Source organism: Bos grunniens, chromosome 5, assembly GCF_055505025.1.
Source record: "Bos grunniens cultivar Pamir isolate PY7600 chromosome 5, Bosgru_T2T1.0, whole genome shotgun sequence".
In the NCBI taxonomy this organism is placed as follows: domain Eukaryota; kingdom Metazoa; phylum Chordata; class Mammalia; order Artiodactyla; family Bovidae; genus Bos; species Bos grunniens.
Genome location: NC_141169.1, coordinates 44,551,217 through 44,578,298, shown reverse-complemented (window position 1 = coordinate 44,578,298; position 27,082 = coordinate 44,551,217). Strand labels below are relative to the sequence as shown.

Below are 27,082 nucleotides of genomic sequence, written 5' to 3'. Positions count from 1 at the left end.
ATTACCCATGAGGTCCTATTGCACCTTCCTGCCTCTGAGACTGTGGTATGGACACATGAGATTCATCCACATCCCTAACTGAATGCATTGAGCATCTACCACAAACACATTTGTTGCCTTAAACTCTATATGACAAAATCTAAAAGGAGGAAGAAGACATGCTTATAAATAGCTAAATTGGGGACAAATCACATTAAAAAAATATTTATTTGGTTGTGTTGGGTCTTAGTTGCATCACTTGGCTTCTTTGCTGCGGCACACAGGCTCAGTAGTGGCGCACAGGCTTAGTTTCCCCATTGCATGTGGGATTTTAGTTCCCTGACCAGGGATCGAACCTGCATCTGCTGCATTGCAAGGCAGATTTTAAACCACTGTACTGCCAAGGAAGTTCCTAGAGTAAGTTGAGTTGGTCTTTGACACTGCACTGGAATCAGATAAACAGAGAAGGGAAAGAATATTCCAGGTGGAAAAAGTGACTTGAGCAAATGAGACAGCAGGGAACTTTAGGTGTTTGTGAATAGGAAATACTTGGATTTGTGTCAAACACAGAATAGTGTCAGGCATAAAACTGGTAGTCCTGGACTGTGTTATGAAGAGTCATATATACCAAGTAGAAGGATTAGGACTTTACCCCAGGGGCAGTGGGCAGCTGTGGGTTGTCTCTGCGAATGGAAGGCCTATCTAGAGTCGTGTCATTTGGTGGTCATGTCCCAGTGGGAAAAGCTACATGGAGAGCAGCACTGTTGAGTGTTCTCACCCAAAAATGCTTTGGATAAGAAACCTGAGGTGGGAATTTCCCATACCATTAGTCAGAAAGACCTCTTAGTGGGTCTTTGGAAGAACACTTGGTGGTCTGTGACCAGGGGGCAGTTTTACGAACCGCATGCTGGAGTGACGAAGGAAGCCCTCCTGCTTTCCATGTTATCAAAGAGCCAAAGTGAAACTCCCCTGCATAATGGGCTTAATGACCTTTCTTCCAAATGTTTTTGTGATGGAAGATTTCATTACCAACCCCCAAGGCCCATCTCCTTTCTCTGACAGTCATGGTTCCCAGTATGACAACGGAAACTGTGGTTTGAGAACAAAATGGTTTAATGATTAAAATATGCAGAATAGGGACTTGCCTGTGGCAAAGACTCTGTGCTTCCAGGGTAGGGGGCCTGGCTTCAATCCCTGGTCAGGGAACTAGATCCCACAACTGAGAGTCTGCATGCTGTAACTAAAACCCAGGGCAGCCAATCACATAAAAACAAATGCAGAATTTAATATATTAAAGATTCTTTATTCCCAAGCACCTTTTAAGTCCTTTTAGACTTTATTCTCCTCATTTGATTTTTTAAATGTACCTTTAGTACAGGATAAGTACAGTCCTGAGGCCCAGATATAAAACCACTTAAAATGCCCCAAAACAATTATAGCAGAAACATTATGTCATAGAATGTAAGCACCCTCATTATATTGCTATATGTTAGAGAAGGTCAGCTGAAAATCTAATCTTATGTTCTGGAATTCACTCGGACTGAGATAGGCAGGTAATTAGAGACCGGAGGACATTCATGAAAAGTGCCATGCAGCCATTAGTGTCCAGAGGATGGAATTTGAGAATTACCTCTGTGGTAAGGTGGATAATTTATTTCAGGAGCTTGCAGAACCAGGATGACTGCTGCCCAGGCTAATGCTAATTAGCTGTGTGAACTTTGGAGAGTCAGTTAACCTCCCTGTGGCTTAGCATCATACTTGAGAAACTAAGTATGATGTATGAGAAACTAAGCGTGACAACAATACTCAACTTGTTTTACAAGGGTGTTTGGAAGTTCAAAAGGAATAATATATGTGGAAAAGCTTTGAAGAGTAGACAATATAAAAAGGACTCTGTCAATGACTGGCAAACTTTTAGAGATGATTTCTAAAGCACCACTGACTACATATGGTTGGAAGAAATAATAGAGTCTGTCTGAAGGTCACTCCCTTCTCTCCTTTAAGAGTGTCCTTTAAAATGTTACTACACCTCCAAGCTGCCACCTAACAATTAACATGTTGGAAGGGATGACTACTATAGTCATTTAATGATGAGATGAGGATGTTGAGTAGATGGAGGGCAAATGAAAGGATAGGGGGAACTGGGTTTTTTGAGAGAAAGTTGATAAAACCAATCAGATGGTAGGACTGCCCTCACTTGCCTCCCAATATTGTTTTGGGTGCCATTTGCAGACATTGTCAAATCCCACAAAAAACCAAAAACAAACCATTTATGGCACAATATAAATTATCAGTGTAGAAAAAGAGAGAATGAGAAAGGTTGTGGCAAGTATTAGGCTATTTTTGAAAGGGAGGAGGAGTATACGTGGGGGAGAGAGAAGAGTTTGTATTAAGCTCAGCAGGCTAGTTGGTTCTGAAAGGAGGGAGAGCACGCATTATTTCTACAAGTCACATCTACATGTCAGAATTGGGATGTATTCTTAATTTAATCTCAAGGGCTAAAAAGAAACAGTTTTTAAAATACCTATTGAGGACTTCCCTGGTGGTCCAATGGTTAAGAATCTGCCTGCCAAAGCAGGGGAGATGGGTTCAATCCCTGCTCCAGGAAGATCCACATGCTGCAGAAAACTAAAGCCCGTGCTCCACAACTACTGAAGCCCACGCTCTAGAGCCTGTGCTCCACAAGAGAAGCCACTGCAATGAGAATGCAGTGAAGAGTAGCCTCCACTTGCTGCAACTAGAGAAAGCCTGCATGGCAACGAAGACCTCGTGCAGCCAAATAAATAAATAAATAAATAAATTAAAAATAAAGTGATAAAGGTTTAAAGAGTATCTTTTGGATACCTACAAAACCACCAACTCCACAGTCTCCCTGGCCAATAACTAATATCTGAGGGCTCTGATATAATTAAGGCCTCTTGAAAAGGTGCTTGGGTTGCTCAGGGGTACAGGAGAACGCTTGTCACTTCCTGTTGCTACAAAAAATAAGAGGCTGGGCACAGGATTGTAGAAGATGGCAGCTAACATCCAGACTTCTTGGGGTGTGTCTAACATGGAAAGACCAAAACGGGCCCCACGACTTGAAAGATTTAATGTAGTTTTTCAAAGCAAGCCTTTTGCAAAACAAACCCCTTCTCTTTAGTGTGATCAGGTAAATATAGAACTTCAAACAATAAAACAAGATGATGTTTCTCTTTTTTTCTTTGTGGCCACTTTTGAAGTGGTATTTTGACATTTAAATCAAAATAATAAGAGGTCATTTGAACAGAGCTGAAATGAGAAATTTAGGAAAATGATATTTAATACAATGGGCTCTACGTCTCATGTCAGATTTATTGTTTCAAATTGTGAGTGTCCTCAAAGTCAAGCAGCTGCCTTGGAGGGAGCCAGGAATTTGCCTGAGAATCTATCAGGGTAGAGACACGTGTGCAGGAGTGTTTATTCATGGGCAAAGGAAATGTACTCTTCAGACCCATTAGAGGTGCACACTGTTATTTTTAACCTTCTGCACTGCAGAATCACTGTCAAAGCTAACTAGGGATTTATCAAATGAGTAAAAACCCTCATGCTAAGTTGACAGAGGCAGGCTGACGGAGGTTGTAGTCACCCAGCAACCTGCCTGCCTGCTCCTTCCCTGATAAGAGAGAGATTTAAGCAGTGAAGCATCATGGGAGGTTGCTGAGCCCAGAGAGCTAGCCATCCTCCAGAGGCCTTTCTGTTGCCTCTCTACTAGTTTGGACCAAGGATTATGGCAATTCTGGTTAAATAACAGGCATATCCAGCCTCATGTTATCACTTTGGTTCTGCTGACCCAGTCTACACTGGCTGTCGCAAAAAGAAATTGTGGCCCAAAGTTACAGTCCCCACCTTTCAATACTGTTGTATCCGATGTGAATTTTGTTAGAAAAGGACACGAAGCTGTCTGTACCTCTCATACCACTTAGACAGTGAAAACTAAGCATCAGCGGTAACCCTGTGTCAGTATATGAAAAAATCCCTGAGCAAGTTCTACAATTACAAACTTAATGCACATTCACGTCCTTGGGAATTTCCATCTCTCCTTTTTTTGTACAGTAAGTGAAAATCAATGTTCCAAGAATACATTTTTGTTGAAGTTAGTGATTCAGATTTTGAGATACTTTTGGTTGTTTATGGCACACGCATGTAATAGTATATATGTATATATATATATATATTATATATATATATATATATATATCAGACTATGTATTTTCTTGTTAAGTTAAAATATTTGAATATAGTTGGCTAAGAAGGGATTACTGAATAAAACATCCATCTAGAAGTATATTTAACCACAATTTGACACAGTCTGCTTGCCTGAATACATATTTTGAAAATTTGAACTAATATTACTAAGAATACTTCCAAATGTACTGTACTATCCTAAATGCTTTGTGCACATTAGATACATATATGTATAATTGCAAAAAAGTAATTGTATTATTTCTAACATTTTTAGAACTTTTGGAATGATTTCTGGGTAAATGGTTGTAATTTGACAGAGCTGAATAAATCTTAAAGTCCTCAGTTCCTACCCAGAAGGAACTCTAATGGAAATTTGAATACCTCTCCTCTTCCCAGGTAGAAAGAAGCCCTCTTCCTTAGGGTTTCCCAGGTGATGCTAGGGGTAAAGAACCCACTTGCCAATGCAGGGGACATAACAGACTGGAGTTAGACAATGTATTAAAAAGCAGAGACATCACTTTGCTAACAAAGGTCCATATAGTCAAGGCTGTGGTTTTTCCAGTAGTTGTCTACTGGATGTGAGATTTGGACTATAAAGAAGGCTGAGTGCCAAAGAACTGATGCTTTCAAACTGTGGTGCTGGAGAAGACTCTTGAGAGACCCTTGGACACCAAGGATATCAAACCAGTCAATCCTAGAGGAAATCACCTCTGACTACTCATTAGAAGGACTGATGCTGAAGCTGAAGTTCCAATACTTTGGCCACCTGATGTGAAGAGACGACTCATTGGAAAAGACCCTGATGCTGGGAAAGACTGAGGGCAGGATGATTGAGGGGATGACAGAGAATGAGATGGTTGGATGGCATCACTGACTCAATGGACATGAGGCTGAACAAGCTCCGGGAGATAGTGAAGGACAGGGAAGCCTGGCGTGCTGCAATCCATGGGGTCACAAAGAGTTGGACATGACTTAGAGACTGAACAACAACCTCTTTGTTAAGGATACTTAATTGACTTCACAGACCTATTCCTTGAGAACACTACCAATGTGAGGAAGTTTTGACATATTTGAATCATGGCAGAAAGCCCAATACAGCAGTGATTTTTGAAAAGGACTTCAGTCAGCAGGTTTAAGGTTGCCAGACTGAGAGCTACTCTTAGATGAGCAGCACACTGTGAGCACAGCCCCACGTGGACGCCCCTCACAACACACTTGAGTGATTCACTTCTTAAGCAGCGCAACCTCTCTTCTCCAGAATTTCAGGTCCTTTAGCTGTTATGGATGAATATTTTGTTAGGGTTTTTTCCAATGCCTTAAAGGGGTCTTTGCTGCTTTACTCTTGGCTGCTTTGATTTCCAACACAGGATTAAAGGAAGTTATGAGACTTCAGGTCTTTAATTTCCATGTATTCCATTCCTCAGAGCCTTAAAAGTATGTGCTAACAGATAAATCCAAGTATCTAAAAAATAATAAGAATTTTGGAATGAACTCATGATGGTAAAATGTGCAGAAAGCATTCTCCCTAAAGCTAGCTTCGGTGGCCTGGGCCTGAATCTTATTTTTCATTTGCTTAAAAGAGAAATTTATTTTCAGCAAATTTGACTTGAGTTTGAATATTCTAGGTTTCATTTGGTCAGTTCAGTCACTCAACTATGTCCAACTCTTTGTGACCCCATGAACCGCAGCATACCAGGCCTCCCTGTCCATCACCAACTCCTGGAGTTTACCTGAACTCATGTCCATTGACTCAGTGATGCCATCCAATCATCTCATCCTCTGTTGTCACCTTCTCCTTCCACCCTCAATCTTTCCCAGAATCAGGGTCTTTTCAAATGAGTGAGCTCTTCCCATCAGGTGGCCGAAGTTTTGGAGTTTCACCTTCTATATCAGTCCTTCCAATGAACACCCAGGACTGATCTCCTTTAGGATGGACTGGTTGGATCTCCTGGCAGTCCAAGGGACTCTCAAGAGTCTTCTCCAACCACAGTTCAAAAGCATCAATTCTTTGGTGCTCAGCTTTCTTTATAGTCCAACTCTCACATCTAAACATAACTACTGGAAAAACCATAGCCTTGACTAGATGGAGGTTTTTTGATTTGGTTAGGTGAGGTTTATCAAGCATTAAGTGTCTGCTACTGCCTGAAGAAGATCTAATAATGTTTTCATTTAAGGGTTTGGGTATGTTTTCTTTTTTTTTTCTTTTTTTAAAAATTTTATTTTATTTTTAAACTTTACAATATTGTATTAGTTTTGCCAAATATCGAAATGAATCCGCCACAGGTATACCTTTGTTCCCCATCCTGAACCCTCCTCCCTCCTCCCTCCCCATACCATCCCTCTGGGTCGTCCCAGTGCACCAGCCCCAAGCATCCAGTATCGTGCATCGAACCTGGACTGGCGACTCGTTTCATACATGATATTATACATGTTTCAATGCCATTCTCCCAAATCTCCCCACCCTCTCCCTCTCCCACAGAGTCCATAAGACTGATCTATACATCAGTGTCTCTTTTGCTGTCTCGTACACAGGGTTATTGTTACCATCTTTCTAAATTCCATATATATGCGTTAGTATACTGTATTAGTGTTTTTCTTTCTGGCTTACTTCACTCTGTATAATAGGTTCCAGTTTCATCCATCTCATTAGAACTGATTCAAATGTATTCTTTTTAATGGCTGAGTAATACTCCATTGTGTATATGTACCAAAGCTTTCTTATCCATTCATCTGCTGAGGGACATCTAGATTGCTTCCATGACCTGGCTATTATAAACAGTGCTGCGATGAACATTGGGGTACATGTGTCTCTTTCCCTTCTGGTTTCCTCAGTGTGTATGCCCAGCAGTGGGATTGCAGGATCATAAGGCAGTTCTATTTCCAGTTTTTTAAGGAATCTCCACACTGCTCTCCATAGTGGCTGTACTAGTTTGCATTCCCACCAATAGTGTAAGAGAGTTCCCTTTTCTCCACACCCTCTCCAGCATTTATTGCTTGTAGACTTTTGGATGGCAGCCATTCTGACTGGCATGAAATGGTACCTCATAGTGGTTTTGATTTGCATTTCTCTGATAATGAGTGATGTTGAGCATCTTTTCATGTGTTTGTTAGCCATCTGTATGTCTTCTTTGGAGAAATGTCTATTTAGTTCTTTGGCCCATTTTTTGATTGGGTCATTTATTTTTCTGGAGTTGAGCTGTAGGAGTTGCTTGCATATTTTTGAGATTAGTTGTTTGTCAGTTGCTTCATTTGCTATTATTTTCTCCCATTCTGAAGGCTGCCTTTTCACCTTGCTAATAGTTTCCTTTGTTGTGCAGAAGCTTTTAAGTTTAATTAGGTCCCATTTGTTTATTTTTGCTTTTATTTCCAATATTCTGGGAGGTGGGTCATAGAGGATCCTGCTGTGATGTATGTCAGAGAGTGTTTTGCCTATGTTCTCCTCTAGGAGATTTATAGTTTCTGGTCTTACGTTGAGATCTTTAATCCATTTTGAGTTTATTTTTGTGTATCATGTTAGAAAGTGTTCTAGTTTCATTCTTTTACAAATGGTTGACCAGTTTTCCCAGCACCGCTTGTTAAAGAGATTGTCTTTAATCCATTGTATATTCTTGCCTCCTTTGTCAAAGGTAAGGTGTCCATATGTGCGTGGATTTATCTCTGGGCTTTCTATTTTGTTCCATTGATCAATATTTCTGTCTTTGTGCCAGTACCATACTATCTTGATAACTGTGGCTTTGTAATAGAGCCTGAAGTCAGGTAGGTTGATTCCTCCAGTTCCATTCTTCTTTCTCAAGTTAGCTTTGGCTATTCGAGGTTTTTTGTATTTCCATACAAATTGTGAAATTATTTGTTCTAGCTCTGTGAAGAATACCGTTGGTAGCTTGATAGGGATTGCATTGAATCTATAAATTGCTTTGGGTAGTATACTCATTTTCACTATATTGATTCTTCCAATCCATGAACATGGTATATTTCTCCATCTATTAGTGTCCTCTTTGATTTCTTTCACCAGTGTTTTATAGTTTTCTATATATAGGTCTTTAGTTTCTTTAGGTAGATATTGGGTATGTTTTCTTGATGTGCATCTTATGGACAACTCTTCTTTTGGCTGCCTGTGGGTGCTTTATTAATCTTGGTTACTAGTGTTTCCATGGTTAAGCTAATGAAACGATGCCTCAATCGAAATAGATCAGAAAGCATTCTATATTATGACAAAGAACAAAGAGCTTCAGTTGAAATCATCTTAGGTATGGTAATGGGAATGGAGTTCAAATAGGAAAGATTCTTTTTCATTGTTCAGTTATTTCATAGAATGGTTTACTAAGTGGAGATTAGAGGCTGTGCAATAAATAATGTGGTTTATTAAAAGCTCAAGACAAATGTATCTATGAAAGCATTTGTATTCTAGGTGCTATGTACAAGGATTGGGAGATGGAGCTTCAGCATTGCTTTGGTGTTAGAAATTTAAAAATGCTGTTTTAAAACAGAAGCCTTTAACAAATCTTTAAAAATGTTCAAATCAGATTCAGCAAAGAAGGAAGAGCTTTGTCAGTTACATCTTTCTTTGAATTAAGATATGATAAGGGACTTCCCTGGTGGTCCCAAGGCTAAGACTCTGCCATCCCAATGCAGGGGGCCTAGTTTGATCCCTGGTTAGGTAACTAGATTCCAAATGCCACAGCTAAGAGTTCCCATGCCACAACCAAGACTGGGGCAACCAAATAAATAAAAATAAACATTAAAAAAAGACATGATGATGGTTGGATGTGGTGGGAACACATTCCTGCTTCACTGACTGCACAGGTACCACTTCCCCTTGCCCTTTGCAACATCCATCCTCAGCCCTTCCCTCCAACTCAGGCTCTGAGGCCTCCCTCCTTGTGAGCAGCCCCAGCCCCTGCTGCCCCCCAGGTTTTCTCTAGGCCCTTCTCTGTCAATTCCCCTGGCTCCCATGTCTTCCCTCCCCTCTCCCTTCACTCTACCTGTCCTTTTTCAGTCCTTTTTCAGAGCTAGAAGAGACATTGATTTGTTTCTTTATTATATCTTACTTCATCTTATAAAGGCTTTAAGGTGGCTTATAAAGATAATAACAATGCAATAATGTCTAAAGACAGGGTTAGAATAAGGAAAAGTCTTCCCAGGTTACTCAGTAGTAAAAAGTCTGCCTGCCAATGCAGAAGATGCGGTTTAATCCCTTGGTTGGAAAGATCCTCTGGGAAAGGAAATGGCAACCCACTCCAGTATTCTTGCCAGGCAAATCCCATGGACAGAGGAGCCTGGAGGGCTGCAGTCCATGGAATCACAGAAGAGTCAAATACGACTTAGTGACTGAACCACAACAAAGAATAAGGAACACTAACAAGATGAGACCAACAGGGTGCCTAGAGATCCATGCCAAAAAGTGTTACAGACGGACTAAAGGTGGACTGTGGATTTGGTTTTCAGTAGCCAAAATGAAAAGACCATCATCAATGATAAGATCCATAGTCTGTAAGAGAAATAGTGTAAGAGTTACCCATAAGAGGCAAAGCTTTTTTTTTTCTCCCCATGGATGGCTGAGATAAATTTTCTCCATGGGTCCTTTGATGAAAGGGATGCTAAATCATACAGTGGACATACAGTGGACAGTACTCCAGTGAATACCATAGGCAGTCTTGGTGGATCTGTCCAGACAGGACCAGGGCGTAACAGCGAAGTGCAATTCCACAGGCATGGTTAAAGTAATTCCAAGGATGGGTGGTAGCATAGGGAGGGCAGATTCCCTTTTTCCTGTAAACATGCTTAAGGTGTTCCCATCCTAAAATGTTATAAAATAGTTTAAAAATATGACATTGTCCTTGACCTTATGTCTCATTGGATACTGTCTACTGTATCTCCTCTCCACAATCCAGACTTCTCAACAAAAGAGTTCATGTATAGTTAACGAGTTAAGGAATTATTTTGAGTTTTGGGTATTTTGTTTTTAAGGCATGAAAGTGGTATTGTGGTTATATTTGCTTCACAGTGGGTAAAGATGAGTGGGAAGATGTATGAAACCAGGTTGGCCATGACTTGATAACTGAAGGTGGGTGATGGCTACCTGAGATTTATTATAGTTTGTTTTCTACTTCTGTATATGTTTGAGTTTTCCTATTATAAAATTATTGGAAAAATGGGTTACATTGGCAATCTTGATCTCCTTGCCTCCCAATCACCCCTCAACCTGCTGTAATTTAGCTTCTGCCTCACACTCTCACTTAAGTCTCCAGTCGCTTTAAAATGCAAACTCCTATGGTGCTTTTCAGGTTTCATGTTGAAACTTCCACCCTTGGTCTCTAGGACAGGGCATTCTCAGGGATCTTCTCCTGCATCTGTAGTGAGGATTCCTACTCTCTTTCAAGGACCCCTTTATTCTGATCACCCTTTAAGTGACAGTGTTCTACCCTTTGTATTCTGTCCTACTCACTTGACACGGTTCCTGGGTGCTCTCCCCCACTCTTTCGGTTCTAACACACCCACGTAGTGATAACAGTTAAAAGCATCCCTCTGCTTAGTTTTGTCTCTGTGCTCCCGGCCTGTTGGACATCTCCATGTGAATTGCCCACAGATGCCTTAAATGCAACCCACGCGAAAGGAAGCTGGCTCATATTTTTCCCTTTCAGCAGCTCTTTCTCACTACTCTCTGTCATCCTTAGTTCATTACCAATCACTCCATCATTTTAAACTCCTCCTCTCTTAAATCTGTCCCTTTTGCCATCTCCACTGTCAACATACCGTGAAGCACTGCGCTACTTTGGCCCTTATGCTTTTCTGTCTAAACTATACCAATGGCCTGCTCACTGGTCTCTCTGGCTCTAGTCTTATCCCTAGGCATCCATCTTTCAGCCAGTTGCAAGGACAACTTGTTTAAAACACGAATGTGACCATGTCATTTAATAGCTTTGGAAAAAGGCTGAAACTCTTTACTCAGACTCTAAAACCCTCTGTGATCCTTCCTTACCTCTCCCTCCAGATTCATTTCTTGGCTCTTCTGCTTTGCATATCAAATTGTTATTCTAATAGAAACATGTTTCACTTGTGGCTCTGAAGTAAAGAATCTCTGCCAATGTAGAAGACTCAGATTTGATACCTGGGTTGGGAAGATACTCTGGAGAAGGAAATGAGAACCCACTCCAGTATTCTTGCCTGGAAAATCCCATGGACAGAGAAGCCTGGTGGGCTACAGTCCATGGGGTCACAAAGAGTCAGACACAACTTAAGACTAAACAACAACAACAATAGAGACACAGAGTAGAAAAATCACTGCCAGGGGCTAGGAGGTTGGGGGAAATAGGGATAAAATAGGTAAAAAGGTACAAAGTTTCAGCTGTAAGATGAATAAGGTCTGAGAATCTAATTAAAACATGGTGAATATAGTTGATAACACTGTATCATGTTATTGCAATTTGCCAAGGCAAACCATTCAATATCACTGTAATCCAAGTCTATGCCCCAACCAGTAATGCTGAAGAAGCTGAAGTTGAACGGTTCTATGAAGACCTCCAAGACCTTTTAGAACTAACACCCAAAAAAGATGTTGTTTTCATTATAGGGGACTGGAATGCAAAAGTAGGAAGTCAAGAAACACCTGGAGTAACAGGCAATTTGGCCTTGGAATACAGAATGAAGCAGGGCAAAGACTAATAGAGTTTTGCCAAGAAAATGCACTGGTCATAGCAAACACCCTCTTCCAACAACACAAGAGAAGACTCTACACATGGACATCACCAGATGGTCAACACCGAAATCAGATTGATTATATTCTTTGCAGTCAAAGATAGAGAAGCTCTATACAGTCAGCAAAAGCAAGACCAGGAGCTGACTGTGGCTGAGACCATGAACTCCTTATTGCCAAATTCAGACTTAAATTGAAGAAAGTAGGGAAAACCACTAGACCATTCAGGTATGACCTAAATCAAATCCCTTATGATTATACAGTGGAAGTGAGAAATAGATTAAAGGGCCTAGATCTGATAGATAGGGTGCCTGATGAACTATGGAATGAGGTTCATGACATTGTACAAGAGACAGGGATCAAGACCATCCCCATGGAAAAGAAATGCAAAAAAGCAAAATGGCTATCTGGGGAGTCCTTACAAATAGATGTGAAAAGAAGAGAAGCGAAAAGCAAAGGAGAAAAGGAAAGATATAAGCATTTGAATGCAGAGTTCCAAAGAATAGCAAGAAGAGATAAGAAAGCCTTCTTCAGCAATCAATGCAAAGAAATAGAGGAAAACAACAGAATGGGAAAGACTAGAGATCTCTTCAAGAAAATTAGAGATACCAAGGGAACATTTCATGCAAAGATGGGCTCCATAAAGGACAGAAATGGTATGGACCTAACAGAAGCAGAAGATATTAAGAAGAGATGGCAAGAATACACAGAAGAACTGTACAAAAAAGATCTTCACGACCCAGATAATCATGATGGTGTGATCACTGACCTAAAGCCAGACATCCTGGAATGTGAAGTCAAGTGGGCCTTAGAAAGCATCACTACGAACAAAGCTAGTGGAGGTGATGGAATTCCAGTTGAGCTATTTCAAATCCTGAAAAATGATGCTGTGAAAGTGCTGCACTCAATATGCCAGCAAATTTGGAAAACTCAGCAGTGGCCACAGGACTGGAAAAGGTCACTTTTCATTCCAATCCCAAAGAAAGGCAATGCCAAGGAATGCTCAAACTACTGCACAATTACACTCATCTCACACGCTAGTAAAGTAATACTCAAAATTCTCCAAGCCAGGCTTCAGCAATACGTGAACCATGAGCTTCCAGATGTTCAAGCTGGTTTTAGAAAAGGCAGAAGAACCAGAGATCAAATTGCCAACATCTGCTGGATCATGGACAAAGAAAGAGAGTTCCAGAAAAACATCTGTTTCTGCTTTATTGACTATGCCAAAGCCTTTGACTGTGTGGATCACAATAAACTGTGGAAAATTCTGAAAGAGATGGGAATACCAGACCACCTGACTTGCCTCTTGAGAAATCTGTATGCAGGTCAGGAAGCAACAGTTAGAACTGGACGTGGAACAACAGACTGGTTCCAAATAGGAAAAGGAGTACATCAAGGCTGTATATTGTCACCCTGCTTATTTAACTTCTATGCAGAATACATCATGAGAAACGCTGGACTGGAAGAAGCACAAGCTGGAATCAAGATTGCCGGGAGAAATATCAACCTCAGATACACAGATGACACCACCCTTATGGCAGAAAGTGAAGAGGAACTCAAAAGCCTCTTGATGAAAGTGAAAGAGGAGAGTGAAAAATTTGGCTTAAAGCTCAACATTCAGAAAACAAAGATCATGGCATCCAGTACCACCACTTCATGGGAAATAGATGGGGAAACAGTGGAAACAGTGTCAGACTTTATTTTTCTGGGCTCCAAAATCACTGCAGATGGTGACTGCAGCCATGAAATTAAAAGACGCTTACTCCTTGGAAGGAAAGTTATGACCAACCTAGATAGCATATTCAAAAGCAGAGACATTCCTTTGCCAACAAAGGTCCGTCTAGTCAAGGCTATGGTTTTTCCTGTGGTCATGTATGGATGTGAGAGTTGGACTGTGAAGAAGGCTGAGCGCCGAAGAATTGATGCTTTTGAACTGTGGTGCTGGAGAAGACTCTTGAGAGTCCCTTGGACTGCATGAGATCCAACCAGTCCATTCTGAAGGAGATCAGCCCTGGGATTTCTTCGGATGGAATGATGCTAAAGCTGAAACTCCAGTACTTTGGCCACCTCATGCGAAGAGTTGACTCATTGGAAAAGACTCTGATGCTGGGAGGGATTGGGGGCAGGAGGAGAAGGGGACGACAGAAGATGAGATGGCTGGATGGCATCACTGACTCGATGGACGTGAGTCTGAGTGAACTCTGGGAGTTGGTGATAGACAGGGAGGCCTGGTGTGCTGCCACTCATGGGGTCGCAAAGAGTCGGACACGACTGAGCGACTGAACTGAACTGAAGACAGTAGAACTTAAAATATTCTTACAAACAAAAAAAAGAGCGATAAATATGTGAGGTGAAGGATTTGTTAATTAATGAGATGGGGGAATCCTTTCACAATGTATACATATATCAAATCACCACAACGTACACTGTATCTTATAATTTTATATGTCAACTCCATTGCAATAAAGCTGAAATGTTAAAAAATTTTGCTTTGAATACACTATCATTCCTTTCTGTCTTTGCCTATACCTAGAATGTACTCTCTGCTGCATCCCCTCCTTCTGTCTATATGCTATATGCAAATTCATTCCTTTTTTTGGCTGATTTTCTTTTCTTTTTTTTTTGACTGTGCTTTGTGGCTTGCAAGATCTTAGTTTCCCAACCAGGATCAAACCTGGGCCCTGGCAGTGAAAGCACCAAGTCCTAACCACTGGACCACCGTGGAAATCCTTCCAAATTCATTTTTTTTTAATCTTATTTTAATTTTTAAAATTAGACTGTAGTTGATTTGCAATGTTGTGTTAGTTTCAGGTCTACAGCAAAGTGAATCAGCTATATCTACCTATCTATACATCTCCACTCTTTTTTTAAGATTCTTTTCCCATATAGGCCACTACAGAGCACTGAGTAGAGTTCCCTGTGCGATGCACTAGGTCCTTAATAGTTTTCTATTTTATATATAGTGAAAGCGTTAGTCACTCAGTCATGTCTGACTCTTTGCGGCCCCATGGACTACATATAGCCTGCCAGGCTTCTCTGTCCATGGAATACTCCAGGCAAGAATACTGGAGTGGGTAACCATTTCCCTTCTCCAGGGGATCTTCCTCACCCAGGGACTGAAGTTGGGTCTCCTGCTTTGCAGACAGATTCTCTACCATCTGAGCTACCAAGGAAGCCCATATAGTAGTGTCCAAATTCATTCTTAAAGATGCATATTAGGGACTTCTCTGGTATTCAGTGATTAGCTCTGTGTTCCAATATAGGGAATGCAGGTGTGATTCCTGGATGGAGAATTAAGATCCCACATGCCACATCTTGCAGTCTAAAGAATAAAAATTTTAAAAATGAGATGCATACTATATTCCCCAACTGAAAGGGGCTTGCTTTATCAGACCCCATGAAGAGTACCTTCAGTGTTCCCATAAAACTCTCAACATTTCTCTATCACTGCATTTACCACATAGTTTTATAACTAGTCTCATTATGTTTGAGGGCTTAAAAGACATGTTTTTTTTTTTTTTTTTTTTTTAATTTGTCTTTGTTTTTGCCTATTCCTAACATCTGGCATAGAACCTACCATATACTAGACCCTAAAAGAAAATTTTGCTTGAATAAATGAACATGTGTACAAGGAAAATGATAATTTAAATTTGCACTTGAGATAAAAATGAGAAGAGGAATTACTTTATTTCAGTAATGTATATTTTGAAAAATGTGTAGAAAATAGAGCAATATTTTGAACATGTTCCTGAATATAGAGAACAAAGAAATTGTCTCCAAGGAGTTTCCTTTTTTTGTGGAAATGCGTAGTGTGCTAAATGTGAAAAAATGTATGAGGCAGAGTAATTTCTCAGGTTGCCCTTGGATAGTCATATTGTTATTCAGTTACTGAAAGACATTGCCTCCATTTTGGAATTTCTGAATTGTGGGAATTGTGATTACAAACCTGAAACATTGATAGGAAAAGATGAGGGAAATCTGATTTCTGAATTAAATATGCTGGGAACATATATCTTAAAAAGAATAAGAAAATTTAAAAAAATATTCAGGAAGGGATTTTAAATGCCCATTGAGATGTTTGCATCCATACCATGCCGGCACCTAGTCTTCATCCAAATGAGAGAAAAACGTATTGGCTCAGTCATCATCAACCACCTGTGCTACAATGATCCTTACCTTTACTGCCTTTTCCCTGAACCTCACTCAGATGATTTACTTGGTATTGATGTTGTATTTGGTGAGTGAATAATTCAATGCTTAGCAAATTATCTTTTAAGATTTTAGAGGACACCTATTGTCTTCGCCAGCCCAGCAGACCATTCACCCTTCTCCTGTAATAGCACCTTCATCTTTCTTGCCAGCATCACTTGCTCCATATTGTTGGTTGGAGCTGACCATACCCTTTGGTCCAAAGATGGATGCATGAAACAGCATTAGCTAATCAAAATATCATGTTTTCTTGTTGATAGTTATTGGTTCAGAAACAGACACATTTGCCAAACCTAGCCAATCGTAATGAATCCGGTACTCTAGTTTTCGGAGTTGGAAAAGAGATGTAGTTTTCCCACAGCATTTATTGAGAAGACAGGTTGTACACCTGGAGCTGCTGGCTACCATCTTGTCTGTCTGCCATCAGGAAGGGAGAGCTTGGCCGGAAGCTGAGCCAATGGAGAGAAAAGCAGAACTAAGAGACAGAAAGGGCAGTGCAGGTCTTGGTGACACACGTGAGCCTCTGCACCCAGCCACATCCAAAGCTAGGCCACTTCCTGGATGTGAACCAAGAAATCCCTTTTTGCTTACGCTATCTTGAGTTGGTTCTCTGTCACTGGCAACCAGAAACATCTTGTCTAATAACATACTCATGGGAAAAAGCAACGCTAATGGATTGAAGAAAACATTCTTGCTGACTTCCAAAACCCTGAATTCCTGCAGTGACCTTTCCTGGATTGTGAGGCTGACTTTAGAGTTCTCATTCGTGCAGAAAGTCAAGACCAAGTAACTTTTGCCTAGTTGTTTCTTGAACAGTTAGTTCTAGTGGAGTCCAGTTAAACTCACAAAAACCTCCCCTAAAAGACTCTAGCTTTTGCCTGTGCCTACGAGTAAATAGGCAATAGTAACTAGTAGTAAATATGCCATCTTAATTACTAGTAAATAGGCCATTATAACTAACAGTAAACAGATTAGATCTGATAGACAGAGTGCCTGATGAACTATGGACAGAGGTTTGTGGCATTGTATAGGAGACAGGGATCAAGACCATCCCCAAGAAAAGGAAATGCAAAAAAGCAAAATGGCTGTCTGAGGAGGCCTTACAAATAGCTGTGAAAAGAAGAGACGCAAAAAGCAAAAGAGAAAAGGAAAGATATACCCATTTGAATTCAGAGTTCCAAAGAATAGCAAGGAGAGATAAGAAAGCCTTCCTCAGCGATCAATGCAAATAAAGGAAAACAATAGGATGGGAAAGACTAGAGATCTCATCAAGAAAATTAGAGATACTAAGGGGACATTTCATGCAAAGATGGGCACAATAAAGGACAGAAACGGTATGGACCTAACAGAAGCAGAAGATATCAAGAAGAGGTGGCAAGAATACACAGAAGAACTGTACAAAAAAGAGCTTCATGACCCAGATAATCATGATTGTGTGATCACTCACCTAGAGCCAGACATCCTGGAATGTGAAGTCAAGTGGGCCTTAGAAGGATCACTACGAACAAAGCTAGTGGAGGTGATGGAATCCCAGTTGAGCTATTTCAAATCCTGAAATATGATGCTGTGAAAGTGCTGCACTCAATATGCCAGCAAATTTGGAAAACTCAGCAGTGGCCACAGGACTGGAAAAGGTCACTTTTCATTCCAATCCCAAAGAAAGGCAATGCCAAAGAATGCTCAAACTACCGCACAATTGTCCTCATCTCACACGCTAGTAAAGTAATGCTCAAAATTCTCCAAGCCAGGCTTCAACAATACGTGAACCGTGAACTTCCAGATGTTCAAGCTGGCTTTAGAAAAGGCAGAGGAACCAGAGATCAAATTGCCAACATCCGCTGGATCATCGAAAAAGCAAGAGAGTTCCAGAAAAACATCTATTTCTGCTTTATTGACTATGCCAAAGCCTTTGACTGTGTGGATCACAGTGAACTGTGGAAAATTCTGACAAAGATGGGAATACCAGACCACCTGACCTACCTCTTGAGAAACCTGTATGCAGGTCAGGAAGCAACAGTTAGAACTGGACATGGAACAACAGACTGGTTCCAAATAGGAAAAGGAGTACGTCAAGGCTATATATGGTCACCCTGCTTATTTAACTTATATGCAGAGTACACCATGAGAAACGCGGGGCTGGAGGAAGCACAAGCTGGAATCAAGATTGCCAGGAGAAATATCAATAACCTCAGATATGCAGATGACACCAACCTTATGGCAGAAAGTGAGGAAGAATTAAAGAGCCTCTTGATAAAAGTGAAAGCGTAGAATGAAAAAGTTGGCTTAAAGCTCAACATTCAGAAAACGAAGATCGTGGCACTGGGTCCCATGACTTTATGGCAAGTAGATGGGGAAACAGTGGAAACAGTGTCAGACTTTATCTTTGGGGGGCTCCAAAATCACTGCAGATGGTGACTGCAGCCATGAAATTAAAAGACGCTTACTCCTTGGAAGGAAAGTTATGACCAACTTAGATAGCACATTCAAAAGCAGAGACATTACTTTGCCAACAAAGGTCCATCTAGTCAAGGCTATAGTTTTCCAGTGGTAATGTATGGATGTGAGAGCTGGACTATAAAGAAAGCTGAGTGCCGAAGAATTGATGCTTTTGAACTGTGGTGTTGGAGAAGGCTCTTGAGAGTCCCTTGGACTACAAGGAGATCCAATTAGTCATCCTAAAGGAGATTAGTCCTGGGTGTTCATTGGAAGGACTGATGTTGAAGCTGAAACTCCAAAACTTTGGCCACCTGATGCGAAGAGCTGACTCATCTGAAACGATCCTGATGGTGGGAAAGATTGAGGGCAGGAGGAAAAGGGGACGACAGAGGATAAGATGGTTGGATGGCATCACCGACTCAATGGACATGAGTTTGGGTGGTCTCCAGGAGTTGGTTATGGACAGGGAGATCTGGCGCGCTAAAGTTCATGGGGTTGCAAAGAGTCAGACACGACTGAGCGACTGAACTGAAGTGAACTGAAATAGGCCATCATAACTAGTAGTTCAGTTCAGTTCAGTTCAGTCACTCAGTCATGTCTGACTGCGACCCCATGAATCACAGCACGCCAGGCCTCCCTGTCCATCACCAACTCCCAGAGTTCACTCAGACTTACGTCCATCGAGTCAGTGATGCCATCCAGTCATCTCATCCTCTGTCATCCCCTTCTCCTCCTGCCCCCAATCCCTCCCAGCATCAGAGTCTTTTCCAATGAGTCAACTCTTTGCATGAGGTGGCCAAAGTACTGGAGTTTCAGCTTTAACATCATTCCTTCCAAAGAAATCCCAGGGCTGATCTCCTTCAGAATGGACTGGTTGGATCTCATGCAGTCCAAGGGACTCTCAAGAGTCTTCTCCAACACCACAGTTCAAAAGCATCAATTCTTGGGCGCTCAGCCTTCTTCACAGTCCAATTCTCACATCCATACATGACCACAGGAAAAACCATAGCCTTGACTAGACGAACCTTTGTTGGCAAAGGAATGTCTCTGCTTTTAATATGCTATCTAGGTTGGTCATAACTTTCCTTCCAAGGAGTAAGCGTCTTTTAATTTCATGGCTGCAGTCACCATCTGCAGTGATTTTGGAGTCCAAAAAGATAAAGTCTGACACTGTTTCCACTGTTTCCCCATCTATTTCCCATGAAGTGGTGGTACTGGATGCCATGATCTTTGTTTTCTGAATGTTGAGCTTTAAGCCAACTTTTTCACTTTCCTCTTTCACTTTCATCAAGAGGCTTTTTAGTTCCTCTTCACTTTCTGCCATAAGGGTGGTGTCATCTGCATATCTGAGGTAAGTAGGTCATCTTATCTAGTAGTGAATATGCCAACTTAACCACAGGATCTCTCTGACAACTGGTAACTGTTTGCTTCATTTTTACCTCCTGGTTTGCTTTCAAGCATTTTATTTTCTGTGACAGATATCCAGGCTTAGTTAAATATGAAAAATAGTTTAGACTTGTTCAATCTTTCTGTGCCAAAGTTTGACATCCACAAAAGAGATCTGTACTAGTTGACAATTATAATGCTCTTCAATTATTTATAGAGTGTTTTTATGCTTACCATTTTGTTTAATTGTCCCAATAATCATTTGGATTATGTATTTTCTCCAAGGCCTTATAAATTCCTAATACTATGTTTCTATATTCAGAAATACGAGGAACACATATTTTTGTTTTATTATTAATTTTTTTTGGCTGCGCCACACAGCTTGTGGGATCTTAGTTCCCTGGCCATGGAGTGAACCTGGGCCCATGACAGTGACATCGTGGAGTCCTGACCACTGGATCACCAGGGAGTTCCCAAATACATAGCTTAATACTTTCTAAAGAATACAGACACTTGCATAGGAATGTGAAATTATGATGATTAGGATGAATATGTAGATCAAGATTAAATCTTGAGACCAAAAAAAAAAATCTTCATTTTACGGAGTCATACTCAATTGTGTCTGACCCTTTGTGACCCCATGGAATGTAGCCCACTAGGCTCCTCTGTCCATGGGATTCTCCAGGCAAGAATATTGGAGTGGGTTGCCATTTCCTTCGCCAGGGGATCTTCCTGACCCAGGGATCGACCCAGGATTGAAGCCACATCACCTGTGTCTCCTGCACTGGTAGGCAGATTCTTTACCACTGAGCCACCGGGAATGGACGCAAGTGGCACTTGCAGTCCAGACAGAGTCCTCATGACTCCCCAGCCCTACCAGTGGTGCTGCTGTCCTTTCTTTTACAAGTCAGATCTTCAAATACTTTGCATTAATCAATGACGGGAGAGAAGGGGAAGGTTAAAGCTTATAGAGTGATCTAAAAACAAACTGACAGAAAAACATCTATTAGTTTTCAAAACTGAGAAGGTTGCCAGATATCTGTGAAACTACCACTGCAGAATATATTACAAAAGACTGAGAAGTGCAGACAGCAGGGAATTACTATTTATAGAGACTGAGCAATCTGCTGGAGTAGGGATGAGTACCTTGGTCAGGAGGAGGCCCTGGACAGGAGGGCCCAGGTTTAGCAGGCATCTAGAAGCAGAAACAAGGCCAGCCTGGAGTAGCCACCTTTACCAAGCTGTGCTTGGAGAGCAGCAAGGCGAGTTTCCTGACTCCTTCATTGTCTTGTTATTTGCCACAACGCCTGAAATTATACTTTCAGTCATGTATTTCTTTGAGTCTTCAAGGGATTTCAGCCTCAGAGGTTCTAGGAGCCCTAGGAGACATTCAGGGCTTCCCTGGTGGCTCAGTGATAAAGAATCCACTTGCAATGCTGGAGATGCAGGAGACATGGGTTTGATCCCTGGGTCAGGAAGATCCCCTGGAGGAGGGCATGGCAACCAACAACAGTATTCTTGCCTGGAGAATCCCATGGACAGAGGAGCCTGGCAGCTTACAGTCCATGGGGTTGCAAAGAGTTGGACATGACTGAAGTGAATTAGCAGCAACAGCAGGCAGCAGGCAGGAAACATTCAGCTAAGAGTAAAGCATTATATGGCCTGGATTGAAGCTAAATATTCTCATATTAGCATTAAACACAAGATAACAGGCCCCAAATGGAGTCACCTTGCTAAGCACCATGTCACGAAACCAAGACTTAATTACAGTTTCGGTTTTCCCAGAAATGGAATCTTAAGCCAGTCAATCAGGAATTGCCTGATCAGCACTGGTTAGGTATTCTGCCTGTTAGACCCCTGCCATCTCCTATAGGAAAGTGACCTTGCAATAAACAGCCCAGTTTTTTTGCCATGTGTAACTTCCTTATTCCTGCTCCTTTCTGCCTATGAAAGGCTTTCATTTGTATAGTTCTGTGGAGCTCCTTTGTGTTCGAGAGATTGGATGCTGCCCAATTCAAGAATCGGTGACTGAAGCAATAAGACCTTTAAAATTTACTCAGTTGAATGCAAACATAGAAAACAGACTTGTGGACACAGAGGATGGGATGAACTGACAGAGTAGCATGGAAACATATGCATTATCATATGTAAGACAGATCACTAATGGGAAATTGCTGTAAAACGCAGGGAGCTCAGTGTAGTACTCTGTGGCAACCCAGAGGGGTGGATGGGGTGGGGAGGAGAGGGAGATGCAAGAGGGAGCGGACATATGATACCTGTGGCTGATTCATGTTGGTGTGCGGCAGAAACCAACACAATATTGTAAAGCAACTTTCCTCCAATTAAAAATAAATACATTTAAAAAAAGCTTAAGGAGGGAATTTCAAAAAAATTTATCCAGTTGAATTTTGCTTTTTAACAGTAGCAAAAGGGAAGGGCTGAACAGTGTGAGAGGGAGAGAAAGAGGGTCACAGGTGGCAACTTTAGACATGATCTCACTTCATAAATCTGCCTAGAGCGGGTCTCAGGGAAAAATGAACTACAGTTTTGCCAAAAATTATAAGAAAAATTCTGTAAAAGTTTTTCCTTTTTCTATAATTTTTTGGAGGGGTTCTTTTTACTTTTCTAAATTTGTCCACACTCCTCTTTTTAAGTTACTTGGAAACCGTGGCATCTGCCTTCAGCAAATATACTTAAACTTCCTCCACATTCACACATCTCTGCAAAATCAAATACAGGATCAGATTTAATAAAATTATTCAAGAACTGTGCATGATTTACTGAAGGCCTCAGCCCATTTATTTAAAGCTCACAGTACGTATGGACAGATTGTTATGTTCAAACCACTGAACAGAGACTGGCATGTACACTAAACAAGTCAGTTTGATCAAAGCATAATCTTGGAGGAAACTTTTTTGATAAAATTTACCTTAAGGCTTATTTGTCTCAAAATAGTCTAGCACAGTGCCTACACATGGTATATGCTCAATAAATACTTTTTAAATGCATTTCATTATGATGGTCATAATTAAATAATAAATAACAATATAATTAAATAACTACTCCAAGTTAGAAGGAAAAGAAAAAAAAGATAGTTTCACAACTATTAGAAAAATTTGCTGTGGTATAAAAGCAAGATGAAATGCAAATTACCCTCAAATACACACACACACACACACACACACACACACACTCCATATTTAAACCAGAAACTACAGTCATTTTAATTTCTCACACTCTTGGACATATTAATTATGTCTGAAAATTTGAAAAGGCTACCATTATGGGATATTAATAATTGAGAGTTCTTATGAAAGTAACTTCAGGACCACAGTATAAAAAGATCAGAACAGTGACTTACTTATTTTCTAAATGTTGGTGAGTTTTAGAAATGCACTTACCCCATTTGGACGGTTGACCCCAGAAATGAGGGTATGCAGTAGTCAGCAGCTGCCAGTGTGTATGGTGGACGAGCAGCAGAATCATTCCAGTAAATATCTTTCTTCATCTTGGGTAAGCTCATGTGCATTTCATCCACAGCCAAAAGAGAGACCTAAAATCATCAGTACAGTGTTAGAATAATTCTGATGTGAATTGCATTAAGAAAGAATAAGTTCCAGTGGGTGAATGAAGTTTGGAATGGGATAGAACACAGTGTGAATGAGTGAATATATAAAGGTCCGCAGTTTATATTTGCTACAACTAAAGCTGCTACAGAAAGTTGTACATGTGGTTCATGAGAGCACTTGGCAGTGGGGGTAAGTGGGGCCGTAAAGCTACCCAGACCAGATTCATCAAGCCACGTACCCCAGTGGAGCACACTTATCTGGAGGCAGGAGAGACACCTTTTTATTCTTTGCTCAAAATTATCTAATTGTCTAGTGGGTATCCTGACAGCAACCACATAATCCCAGATATACGGTGAGTGGTGTAGGCATTACAATTCCTCCTTAACAGGCTGACAATGTGATTGTTGGGGGTCATACAGAGGTCATGATCTGTGAGCTGAACCAGGGTAATGGGATATGGGCTTCTCTCCCGTGTCCTTGGAATATACATTCTGCCCATTGTCCCCATAGTGGGAGATGTTTCAAGGATACAGTCTTGAGAGATCAATGTGTTGTTAAGGCCATCTGGACTGACTACATGACTGAACCCCAGTAAGGTTTCTATATCAAATTTTAGGATTCTGGCAGGTAGATATGGAGGTCTATTCACCTTGTATCTACCCAAGACAAGCCTCTTGAGTAAGTTCCCTAGCTGTTAAAACTGTCATATACCAACCTAACTTGGTCTGCCTTTTCCTTTGGTCTCCCCTTTCCCTCTGTGTACGGGGGCTAGCTTGTGAACCAACAGTAAAATGTTTGATACTGTTTAAGAACCAAGTAAGGACTTGAAACAAATGGACAAGCTGAAGGCCTTTTCTTAGTTAGGTTTTCAGGAAAGAGAATGGTTGGAGGAGAATCTTGCCTAAAATAAAAGTTCTCTCATGCTACCTCTTCATAAATAACTTCTCTGGAATAATGCTTCAGCGTAAAAGCCCTGGGGTCCATCTGGTGCCAGTAAGGGAGATTTTGAGACACAGGCTGGCCTGGCTCCACATTCTCAGTGTCCAGCTGCTGGACATCTGACTGTAGGATCTAATGATATGCATTTTGGAACTCACATTGTATTATGGCTGCCACGTTATGTCACTGTTAATCTTTTTAGGTGGCAATTGGAAACAGATTAAAAATGTATTAAAATATTGGTCTGTACTGAGATGGAAAAGTGAAAGTGAAAGTGAAGTTGCTCAGTCGTGTCCGACTCTGTGATCCCATGGACTGTAGTCTACCAGGCTTCTCTGTCCATGGGATTTTCTAGGCAAGAGTACTGGAGTGGGTTGCCATTTCCTTCTCCGGGGGATCTTCCTGACCCAGGGATTGAACCTGGGTCTCCTGCATTACAGGCAGATGCTTTACCCTCTGCACCACTAGGGAAGCCCACTGAGATGGAAGAGGCTATGTAAAGCTAATAAAGAAACCTACAAAGAAAACTGGCTTAAAGTTCTATTGAAAAAGGATGGAATTTCACTGGAATTGAGATCCATTGAGGTTTATAAAGTTCCAAAAGAACCTGTAAGCAACATACTGAACAGCCAAACCTCTTTTGTTTGTGGCTAAAGCTCTTAACTTCAGAGGCCTGTGTTCAGAGTCTGTTTAGATAATTAATGTTTGTAAAGGGAAGAAAAGCTTCTCTAACCTGCAGATTTCTGTCAATGCACCAGTTAGTTTCAAAATCATCATCATCTTCTCCAAAAGGATTGATAAGCTGCTCAGCTACCTGCAATTGAGAAGATAGAATGAGTCCGCCACGATGCTTGTGAAGACTAAGAGTGGAGGTTGGAGAGGATTCCTGTTTCACTCTCTGATTTTGTCACCTTTCACAGTAGGAAGCCTAGAGTGGAGTGGGAGTTGGTTGATAAATACACAGGTATTTATCAGTCAGCAAGACTGAACTCTCAGACCATCAATCGTGCACCTGCATGGGTCTGCTCTTCAAAGACTCTGTCTATTCAGCTGGTGACAATGCAGGTCCCATCAGGAGAAGCCATGGGATGTTTAGGAACCAAAAGACTTATTCTCAAGTACAAATCAGCCAGCAAATATCAAAGGAATTCTGACAATATGCTAGGCACTTCAAGGGGTGCAGAGCCTGTGCTCTGAAAGAATTTACAAAAGCCCAGGTAATGAGAGAAAATGTAACTGTGCGCAAGGTTAAAGAGCAAAGAAAGACTTAAATCACAATTAAAGAAAATATTACAAGGAAATTTCACAGTAACTGGACATAACTACTAAGTGAATGAGTCAGAGAGCTAGTAAGTCATAAAGCTGGACTTTTTCTTACTTAGTTTTAACTTAAAGGATTTACTGCAAGTTACTTAGAAGTTACATAGGTTTTTATCATATATCTTCTAATAGTCGGTCAGTATTAGATGTTCTTACCATGCTCCTGAATTGAACAGCCTTCTTTTAAAAACAACTTTTTTTGTGACCACACTGCATGCTGTGGGATCCTAGTTCTCGACCAGGGATCAATCCCATTCCATGCTCTGCAGTGGAAAGGCAGAGTCTTAACTACTGGACTGCCAGGGAAGCCCCTGAATAGCCTTCTTGATGAGAGATTTATATGCCAAATGAGACTCACCTGTTCTTCTTTTTGATTCATTCCCTTTGATTTTTTTATTATTTGGATCTGTGTGTGTGTGCATATGTGTGGTTTTACATTGGGCTTAAATGTGAAAAACTTACAAGTGTATAAAATAAAAGCACCATTGATTAGTTGAGTTCCTAGATTCTGAGACTTCTTGGTAAAAAAGATCTATCTATATATTTTTTAGGATTTAGGTCTAATCACTTACAGCTGTTCTCGACATTGAGTGAACATCAAAATTATCTGAAAAGCTTTTAAAGAAAATTGATGGCTAGGTCCTTCCCTCAGAGATTCTGATTTAATGGATGTGAAGCTGAGCCAGGCATCAGTAGTGAGCAGAGCTCCCAAGAGATTTGATTGTGTGGCCATTGTTGAGAACCACGGGTAGGGAAGGATAGCCCCCTGTTCTAAGGGACAGCCTGGCAGGGCTGGTGCCTGGATCAGTCAGCTGCACAGCAATATCCATGAAAGAGTCTGTGAATGCAAGTTCCAAGGGGTTATCTACCCTTTCTTGCCTGGTGCGAGCATGCGTGCTAAGTCGCTTCAGTTATGTCTGACACTTTGTGATCCTATGGACTTTAGCCCTCCAGGTTCCTCTGCCCATGGGATTCTCTAGGCACGAATACAGGAGTAGGTTGCCATGCCCTTCTCCAGGGGAATCTTCCTAACCCAGGGATTCCAACCTGGGAAGCCTATTTTTGCCTGGGGTTTTCTTTAAATAAAATGGGCCACTGGATGGATCCTGAAAATACTTTTGTTACATCCAGAATTTCACTTTTTTGATATCAGTCCTACATATAGTATTACAGTCTACATTTAACTACCAAAATGATATCCATGATTTTGATAGCCTGTCACAACGATAGCCTTTACTCACTTTGAGGCTCCGTTTCTAGCAAATAACTGAGTAATAGACTGTTCATAAGGTTAAGCTGGGTTTTCTACACTTCAGTATTTATAACTATTAGAATGGTCAAGACA

General features: G+C 41.0%; 1 protein-coding gene across 10 annotated transcripts in view; it reads right to left on the bottom strand.

Moving 5' to 3' along the window:
• The window catches only part of BEST3 (bestrophin 3), a 55,998-nt gene that overhangs the window by 5,858 nt on the left and 23,058 nt on the right, over window positions 1–27,082 (bottom strand). For 9 of the 10 annotated variants that reach the window (XM_086400013.1, XM_086400011.1, XM_086400006.1 and 6 more), the window contains 2 exons: window positions 25,151–25,231; window positions 23,311–23,462 (listed from right to left, as the gene is read on the bottom strand). In XM_086400013.1, the coding sequence (XP_086256139.1) occupies window positions 23,311–23,462; window positions 25,151–25,231 (233 nt within the window). Of the gene's footprint in view, window positions 1–23,310; window positions 23,463–25,150; window positions 25,232–25,893; window positions 26,030–27,082 lie in introns of those variants that run through there. The other variant, XM_086400016.1, reaches the window with a different exon arrangement.